This window comes from Bombina bombina, chromosome 5 (genome assembly GCF_027579735.1).
Source record: "Bombina bombina isolate aBomBom1 chromosome 5, aBomBom1.pri, whole genome shotgun sequence".
NCBI lineage: Eukaryota > Metazoa > Chordata > Amphibia > Anura > Bombinatoridae > Bombina > Bombina bombina.
In genome coordinates, this window is record NC_069503.1 from 1008466577 (window position 1) to 1008477272 (window position 10696).

At 34.3% G+C, this 10696-nt stretch overlaps 1 protein-coding gene across 1 annotated transcript in view; it reads right to left on the bottom strand.

The window, feature by feature from the left end:
- SNX31 (sorting nexin 31) overlaps window positions 1-6675 on the bottom strand; it is a 216012-nt gene extending 209337 nt beyond the window's left edge. Inside the window, exon 1 of the mRNA XM_053715250.1 lies at window positions 6575-6675. Within this exon, the coding sequence (XP_053571225.1) occupies window positions 6575-6634 (60 nt within the window). The 5' untranslated portion in view covers window positions 6635-6675. The remainder of the gene's footprint in view (window positions 1-6574) is intronic.
- Window positions 6676-10696: the final 4021 nt, after the last annotated feature.

Sequence of the window (10696 nt, forward strand, 5' to 3'; positions counted from 1 at the left end):
CCTTAGTCGATACCAGCCAATCCGTGCTCGTCTGTGACGTAGCTCCACCGCTCGGCCAATCCTTCTAGGGCAACTTTGAAAATCCCAGTCCGGGGAACAAATGGAAATATCCCTGATATTTACCAGGAATCAGAAAGTTCGCTACAAGACCTGGCTTTTGCAAGGGTTAACGAAACAGATACAAAAAGAGAAAAAAAGCCGGATACGGTCTTGAGTTAAATTAAAACGTCCAATTTATTGGTCAATGTTAAAAATTGACAGTACTCAAACGAAAAAAGTCTAACATGTTTCGGCACACGGCCTTACTCATAGACATAATTTTCTTAGTGAAAACCGCCAGTATTTAAAAGCAGTAGTGAGTAACTATTGGTTGTCATTAATTGCTAACAGGTAACAAGTGATAATATACTTAAACAATAAGAGAACCCAACTAACAATGCTGTTGGATAAAAACATGATTGCTGCACAGATATATGGATTTAACATATATAGGTGGCATATAAATCCCAACAAAATTAATATTTAATGAAAATATACCATATATGTGGCAGCTAGTTTACATTCAATTGAATCAACAAGTATATATATATAAGTGAATAAATCTATACAGACAGATTACAATATACAAAAATACAAAAATAAACCATGTAAAGACTATATTGGTTCGCTGAAGCAATTTGGAAAATCACATACTTGTGATCATGCATACAATATTAATACATAAGCCTAAAACAATTTTAAATGGCTACTGTATATATGGGTTTTTGGAAAAACACCTCTGTTTCATACAATTTTTGTATATATTAATGATAGTCTCAAATATATTTAAATCTGTTGTTAATAACAATGTTAATAATAATTGAGCACAAAAAGGCAAATGAATTTAAGAAGATTGTGTTATAGAAGTACAAATACTCCTATTGGTGATGTGAACACATACAGGAGAAATAATAATTTGGTGCTTGGTGAATATCATTGATTCAAAACGATTAATTACAAGGTGAACCTTGTGTTCTTAGAAAATATGTTTTAACAGCACCAATTCTCCTGTTAATGTAAACACCAACAGACACTAATTGCTTATTAAAGAAATTATTCAAATTTGGATATGAGTTACTCAAAAGTGTGCTCAGGGGAAAACTTTGTAATTGGTTTAATATAAATGGAATAGTGGGGTGGGGGTTTAGTACATTATGTTATGGGCATATATAAACCCCTCACAAAATGAATACTATTTGTGGTTGTCCTAAACAAATTATCAGATTGATACATGATCATATAATGTCTGGTGAATTATTCCCAAAAATTTATAATGTCATTGATGGAATTATATCCATCAGGGATACGCGATTTTAAAGTGAAGATCCAAAAAGCTTCTTTTTTCAAGAGAGCCTTGTTTCGATCGCCACCTCTATTTTGTGCCTGTATGTGGTCAATGACCATCCATCTAAAGGTTGTGTTACTGCTAGCATGTATCTGAATGAAATGCTTAGCCATATCAGATACAGGATCTGATCGTTTAATATCCGATAGATGTTGACGGATGCGTTCTCTAACCTCCCTTGAAGTGCATCCCACATATTGTTTTGGGGTGCATGTGCACCAAATCACATATACTGCAAATTTTGTGCGACAATTCACGCAACCTTTTACTGCATATGTCCCCTATGCCATAGCAAAGGGACAGTATATTAGAATAAAAAGGAATTGTTCTGACAAACAAGATTGTGCTATACAAAGTGAAGACCTTACTCACAGACTCAGGAGTAGAGGTTACCAAAACACAGCCATTCAAAAGGCAAAAAATGAAGTGGATAGTTTGGACAGGAAAACTTTGTTGACAAATAAACCCAAAAGGACCAATCCCACTAGTGATCGGGTTACCTTTGTTACTCAATATTCATCTGACTATGATAACATCTGTAAGATCATTCGTAAACATTTACCTATGCTTAAGGCAGATGAGGGATTGGTTCCTTTCATCGACAAAGGATGTAGGTTTTCCTACAGGAAAGGTTGCACTATAGGAAATATTATTTCCCCCAGTGCTTTACCTAAGGATAAAACCACAACAAGCTCGTGGCTGCAAACTAGGGGCATGTACAAGTGTGGTTACAATGCATGCATCCCTTGCAGCTTTATTCAAAGAGGCAATGTCTTTTCCTCCGCCACCACAAATAAGACATATGCAGTAAAAGGTTGCGTGAATTGTCGCACAAAATTTGCAGTATATGTGATTTGGTGCACATGCACCCCAAAACAATATGTGGGATGCACTTCAAGGGAGGTTAGAGAACGCATCCGTCAACATCTATCGGATATTAAACGATCAGATCCTGTATCTGATATGGCTAAGCATTTCATTCAGATACATGCTAGCAGTAACACAACCTTTAGATGGATGGTCATTGACCACATACAGGCACAAAATAGAGGTGGCGATCGAAACAAGGCTCTCTTGAAAAAAGAAGCTTTTTGGATCTTCACTTTAAAATCGCGTATCCCTGATGGATATAATTCCATCAATGACATTATAAATTTTTGGGAATAATTCACCAGACATTATATGATCATGTATCAATCTGATAATTTGTTTAGGACAACCACAAATAGTATTCATTTTGTGAGGGGTTTATATATGCCCATAACATAATGTACTAAACCCCCACCCCACTATTCCATTTATATTAAACCAATTACAAAGTTTTCCCCTGAGCACACTTTTGAGTAACTCATATCCAAATTTGAATAATTTCTTTAATAAGCAATTAGTGTCTGTTGGTGTTTACATTAACAGGAGAATTGGTGCTGTTAAAACATATTTTCTAAGAACACAAGGTTCACCTTGTAATTAATCGTTTTGAATCAATGATATTCACCAAGCACCAAATTATTATTTCTCCTGTATGTGTTCACATCACCAATAGGAGTATTTGTACTTCTATAACACAATCTTCTTAAATTCATTTGCCTTTTTGTGCTCAATTATTATTAACATTGTTATTAACAACAGATTTAAATATATTTGAGACTATCATTAATATATACAAAAATTGTATGAAACAGAGGTGTTTTTCCAAAAACCCATATATACAGTAGCCATTTAAAATTGTTTTAGGCTTATGTATTAATATTGTATGCATGATCACAAGTATGTGATTTTCCAAATTGCTTCAGCGAACCAATATAGTCTTTACATGGTTTATTTTTGTATTTTTGTATATTGTAATCTGTCTGTATAGATTTATTCACTTATATATATATACTTGTTGATTCAATTGAATGTAAACTAGCTGCCACATATATGGTATATTTTCATTAAATATTAATTTTGTTGGGATTTATATGCCACCTATATATGTTAAATCCATATATCTGTGCAGCAATCATGTTTTTATCCAACAGCATTGTTAGTTGGGTTCTCTTATTGTTTAAGTATATTATCACTTGTTACCTGTTAGCAATTAATGACAACCAATAGTTACTCACTACTGCTTTTAAATACTGGCGGTTTTCACTAAGAAAATTATGTCTATGAGTAAGGCCGTGTGCCGAAACATGTTAGACTTTTTTCGTTTGAGTACTGTCAATTTTTAACATTGACCAATAAATTGGACGTTTTAATTTAACTCAAGACCATATCCGGCTTTTTTTCTCTTTTTGTATCTGTTTCGTTAACCCTTGCAAAAGCCAGGTCTTGTAGCGAACTTTCTGATTCCTGGTAAATATCAGGGATATTTCCATTTGTTCCCCGGACTGGGATTTTCGAAGTTGCCCTAGAAGGATTGGCCGAGCGGTGGAGCTACGTCACAGACGAGCACGGATTGGCTGGTATCGACTAAGGGGCGTGACAGGAAGTGCAGCCACGCCAGAGAGCGGACGCAAGGAGTGGATATTGCAAGAATTCACCGGTCTTCCAGAGGTGCAGCGGTGGCCGTGCCGTATGGTAAAGTTACCGGAGAATCATAAGTTAAACCCTCCATTCATTTATCTGCTGTAAAGAATCCTGTGAATCCTTACCCCTGTTGATCCACGATGTCTTTCCATTTCCCCACCGAGCTCAGGCATACTTCATTGAGGTCTTCAGAGTGACTGTTTGTCACGGCAGGAAACCACAATTCAGCCTTGATGTTTTTCTCTGTGTTATATATATATATATATATATATATATATATATATATATATATATATATATATATATATATATATATATATATATATATATATATATATATATATATATATATATATATATATATATATATATATATATATATATATAATATATATATATATATATATATATATATATATATATATATATATATATATATATATATATATATATATATATATATATATATATATATATATATATATATATATATATATATATATATATATATATATAACCATGAGAGTGCATGCAGCCTATACATGATAGTTTATACACTGCATATGGGAATGGAGCTTTATAACCTAAATTTCTTACTTTAATCTAACAAATAAATATACAAATTATTCTGATCCCTTTATTTAATTTTTTCTGACTACAATGTCCCTTTAAAAAGGGACAGTAAACACCTTAAACACTGCATATAAGAATGTAATTACAAGACATTTCTGTTGTGTTGCTATAGAACATCATATCAGCCAAGTCTTAACATTTTTAAAACAAATTAACATTCTTTTTATGGCAAGTATCTTTCAGTAGCCAACCCCACCCACCATCTGCCTTATTTGGAGGAGCCAATCTGGGCTTTAGTCATAGACAACAATGCTAACCACTGTCTTAAAGGGACAATGAACCCAAATTTTCTCTTTCCTGATTCACATAGAGCATGCAATTTTAAGCAACTTTCTAATTTACTCCTATTGTCAAGTTTTCTTCGTTCTCTTTCTATCTTTATTTGAAAAAGAAGCCATCTAAACTAAGGAGACAGCAATGTTTGGGTTCAGAACCATAGACAGCACTCGTTTATTGGAGCTGTCCAATCAGCAAGGACAACCCAGGTTGTTCGCCAAAAATGGGCAGGCATCTAAACTGACATTCTTGCTTTTCAAATAAACATGCCAAGAGAATGAAGACAAATTGATAAAAGAAGTAAATTAGAAAGTTGCTTAAAATTGCATGCTCTGTCTGAACCACAAAAGAAAAAAAATTGGGTTCAGTGTCCCTTTAAAGTAGTATAGAAAGCATTGTTTTGCAATTTGTATCGGAAAAAGCCAATCAGGAACATATATGGAGCCAGCAGGGTGCATTCCAAGTTCTGAATAAAAAAACAACAACTACATTTTCATAGCTAAATTACATGAAAAAGGGGCAAAATAAATAATGAGAACATATTGCAAATTCGTTTTATTATGCATAACTAAACATTTCATATAAAAATATCAAGGTGTTTACTGTCCCTTTAATTAACAAGTTCGGTATTTAAAAGATAAATAGAAGTTAAAGTGACATAAAAAACAACAAAAAACACAGATAATATAAAATGATAAATAGCATACTGTATATTTAAAAAAAAAAAAAAAAAAATCTTTGTTTTGTCTCCTTTTTCATGCAATTCCATTCTGAAATTGTCTAATTGGACACAGCAAAGAAAGTAACCTAAGTTACAACATGTCAGCTTCCATTGGTTTTAAAAACATTAAATCCTTACACTTATTTTGTCAATATTTAAAAGAACTAATAAAACACATCTACATGTTATCTCACAGACTAATCTTTTCATTAATGCATCATTCTATCTAACATTTATTTAGTGTTTAAAGGGGACAGTTTTCCTAAATAATTTTTCCCCTTTAAATTGTTCCGAGTGATTCATTTTACCTGCTGGAGTGTATTAAATTGTTTACAAGTAACTCCTTTACCCCTATTTTGGCATTTGAAATAGCCGATATAGCCTGTGGTATCCAAATCTATGCTTGAGTATATTCTATTGAATAGCCTTATTAAACACAGCCAACAGAAGACATTACACTCTCAGTAGGGTGCAACATAGTTAAGTAATAAAATTATCATTTTCCATTGTTCTCTCTAAGTATTTAGTTTTGGTTTTCTAGACAAATATACGATAAGGGAGCAAGTCTGTGTACACAAAGTGATAACATAATGAGGTCTGATTCTGATATTACCTGAAGTTCAACCCATTGCAATAGGCTGTGGCTTAAAAGCACAAAACCAGCTATATCATATACACAAATAAACCTGAAAATGTAAATAAATATTTCCATGCAAAAGACAACATCTTGCAGTATATACACAAATGTTTCAAACTATTTAGCGACTCTGCACATATTTAGTTAAAATTACTACATAACGTAACCTATTGCAACCAAAGAAACATATTAAAAGGAAGGCTAACAACAAGTCTAAGCCAATCAGAATTCATATCAACACCTATCCATTTTCTGGACAAAAAATACCATAAACTGAAGTCTGCTCTAAAAATAATGACAGTTATAACATGATACCTTTCTATCCACAGAGCAAATACCCTATGAGCGATTAGATAGATAGATAGATAGATAGATAGATAGATAGGTGTGTGTATAAAAAATAAAACATTACCACAAAACGTCCCCCAAAATGATCTGGGAGTTCTTCTGTGACAGGGATGCTGATATGCATTGGTCTGGCAGGGCAGGTGAAAAACTAACAAGGTATGTGTGTCTCTGAAGAATGTGAGTATGTTAGTGTGAATCTGTTCAGCATAACTTTGTGGGTGGAACTTGTAGGCACTAAAAGGGGGAGGCAGACAAACTGGACAGCATAGTTTAGCCAATGCAGCACACCTGAAAAACTGCATTGGAGATGGAAGTAGTGGTAATCAACACCATGCAGACTAATAATAAAGGGTCATGGTACTTAAATATTGTTTCCATTTAAAACAGGATGTTTAAAAATGCATGGGTGTGCTTTTTTTTTCTTTTGTTTTTAAATGGAGGTTCATTTGCTGAATAAACCAACTTTGTATGCAGGAGTTGTCCCTATCAGCCAGTGAGCAATAGAGAACACATTCATGCACTTCCTTTAACTTCACTTTAAACAACTGGTTTCCAAACCTGTCCTCAGGCCTCCCCAACAGGCCAGGTTTTCAGGATCACCTTGGGTGAGAGAAGGAAAAATAACCAGGTTTACTAAGCAGCTGATTATTTCACCTGTGCTCTAGTTCAGATATCCTCAAAATGAGGCCTGTTAGGGAGGCAGGGGACAGGTTTGAAAACCAGTGATTTAAAGAGACATGAATGATGAATACCAAAAAAATTCTTTCATGATTCAGATATAGAATACAATTTTAAACAACATTCCACTTTACTTCATTTATTTAATTAGCTTCTGGAAGAAATAGCAATTCACATGGGTGAGCCAATAACACATCAAATGTGCAGCCACTGAGCCTATTTAGATATGCTTTTCAATAAAGGATATCAAGAGAATGACACAAATTAGATAATAGAATTAAATTGGAAAGTTGTTTAAAATTGCACGCGCATTCTGAATCATGAAAGAAAAAAAAAAGGGTTTTGTGTCCCTTTAAACTGAAACAGCTTTTACTTAAAGAGATAGAGTACTCTAATATTTTCTCCCCTATGTGTTCCCAATAGGGTTGCCACTCAGCCATGTTTTTAATTTAAAATAGCTGATTTTGGCTATTGTATCCCTACCTATACTGAATATTTCTTATCTTAAATCCTGGTAATTTTCCCAGTGGGGGTTGTGCAGAGCGGTACTTTCCCCTTCCCCCCCCCCCATTTCCCCTCCTTTCCCCACTCTAAAAAAAATACACACATTTTTTCTTTACTTATATTGGTTTTGCTTAAAGGGACAGTCAACACCAGCATTTTTACTACCCATTCCCCAGCTTTGCACAGCTAACATTGTTATATTAATATACTTTATATAATTTAAACCTCTAATTTTTTGCCTGTTTCTAAGCCTCTACAGACAGCCTCTTATTACATGCTTTTTTATTTACTTTTCACAACAGGAGACTACTAGTTCATTTAGACCATATAGATAACATTGTGTTCACGCCCTTGGAGTTATTTAAAGGGACAGTATACTGTAAAATAGTTTTTCCCTTAAAGTGTTTACAATTGCTTTTTTACCAACTGCAGAGTAAAGAATGTATGAAAATTAGCTTTTTATGGTTTATTTGTGTATATTAAAGCTCTCATTTTGTATTTTGAAGCCACAACCTAACAAAATGGGTTGAGCTTGTAGGTATAATCAGATCTCATTATTCTATATCACATTGTGTACATATACCTGCTTCTTTATCTTATATCTGTCTATAAAACAGTCACCAGTACTTGGAGAGAACAATGGAAAATCAACATTGTATTACCTTATCTCTGCTATATCCCACTGGGAGTGTAATTTCTTCTGCTGGCTGTGTTTACAAAGCTTATCTATAGCTTGGACCTGCGGCCACAAACTTTCAGAATAGGTGGGGATACCACAGGCTAAATCAACTATTTCAAATGCCAATATAAGGGTAAAGGAGCTACTTGTAAACAATTTAATACACTCCAGCAGGTAAAGTGGATTATTGGGAACAAATTAAAGGGGAGAACATTTTTGAGTAAACTGTCCCTTTAACCTTTTAGCGCCGTTATGGCGTTCTATTCTGTCCTAACCGTGCTGGGCTTTAGCTCTGTTAGGACGAAATAGAACATCCTAACCGTTTGGCTGTCCTGAAGCCAACGGCACTTCCAGGATATGATCGCGGTCTGGAGGGCATGCCTAGCGTCATAGGGACGCCCCCCTGACCCGATCCCATCAATGAAATCTTGAGATTGCATACAGGATCACGGAATTTTGATTCGTTGTTCCAATGTAGACAAATTAACCCTGTCATCAAAGGGTTAAGAGTCAGCACAACACAGCTCTAATTGGCTAAAATGCAAGTCAATAGATAATAAATAAAAAGTCATGTGATCAGGGGGCTTTCAGAAGATGCTTAGACACAAGGTAATGACAGCGGTAAAAAGTATATTAATATAACCGTGTTGGTTATGCAAAACTGGGGAATGGGTAATAAAGGGATTATCTATCTTTTAAAACAATAAAAATTCTGGTGTAGACTGTCCCTTTAAAAGAGTATTATGTTTGGTGACATTTTTTTTCTCCGTATCAACATACATCATGTTCACTTTTTTTTCTCTAGAACTATACCTTTTCCATAGGCTAAAACAAAAGTGCATTTACACAGAGGTGCCCAGACTAGCACACCAGTAATGCAGATATACTTCATGCTTACATAATTAAAATCAAGTACCACAAATATTCTGTTAGATCTATGCTTATTGTGCAGTTCTTTTGAATGGACTATTATATATGTGTATAGCTTCCATCTGAAGACAAAAAGTAGAAGAAAATAATAATTAAATGGAGATGGTCTAAGGTAGTTTCTCAATTACAGGTCTCAAGTTCCCCAACAGCCAAGATTTTGATGATATCTGTACTAGAGCACAGGTAAAATAATCGGCTGATGGGTGAGGCCGTGATAGTAACCATGGATATTTGAGGTATAAATTGCCTTTAAAGCATACTCTAAAGGGTAGGTGCAGATTTTAACTACAGATGGAGAAGGTGGTGAAGTAAGGATTAAAGGGACACTGAACCCAAAAAAAAATCTTTCGTGATTCAGAAAGAGCATGACATTTTAAGCAACTTTCTAATTTACTCCTATTATCAAATTGTCTTCATTCTCTTGCTATCTTTATTTGAAATGCAGGAATGTAAGTTTAGATGCCGGACCATTTTTGGTGAACAACCTAGGTTGTCCTTGCTAATTGGTGGACAAATTCATCTACCAATAAAAAAGTTCTGTCCAGAGTGCTGAACCAAAAAAAGGTTAGCTGCCTTCTTTTTTAAATAAAGATAGCAAGAGAAGGAAGAAAAAATGATAATTGGAGTAAATTAGAAAGTTGCTTAAAATTGCATGCTCTATCTGAATCACGAAAGAAAAAATTTGGGTTCAGTGTCCCTTTAATAGCACAGAGAGGCAGTCATTATTATTGGTTTGGGAGGTTTAGGGGTAAAGGGTTAACTCCAGTGAATGCAAACTGTATGGGTAGTAAGGCTTATTGCAGGTACCCATATAATATTATATAATTTGACCATCCTTTTATATTTGAATAATCAGAATTGAATTTATACGTTTGCTGCTGCTGAAGGCCTCCAATGTACTTTATCTGACCCTGTAGTTCACCTGTTTCAGTACTGACTGTGTGTGAACCAAGGAAAAATGATTCAAGTGTCCTTATTTAATAACGGAACTTTTCCTCTTCAGGTTACAAACATATTCTGATCGAGATGTAGGAGAAACAAAACCCGGAGTGGATCTCGAATCTGTAGAAAAACAACAGCAGCCATTTAGCTAAAACATTACTCATTTTAAAATCTTTAGATGGATAGAGTTTATATAGTTATTTGATTGCTTTGCTTAGTAATATTTCTGAATGTGCTCCCTTCAGTGTGGCTACTCATTTGAAAAGGTTGCATACCTCAGTCTGTGTTAAATCTGATCACCATCCAGGTCAAAAATGTTGGGAATTTGGGACAAAACGTGTAGAATAACTGTATACTGGACGGACAAAACACTACACCTGTTTTGCAGATTATCTGCATAACAATCTGACTGAGTTACATTCTTTTACTTTAACAAAATTCAGGACTTTGATA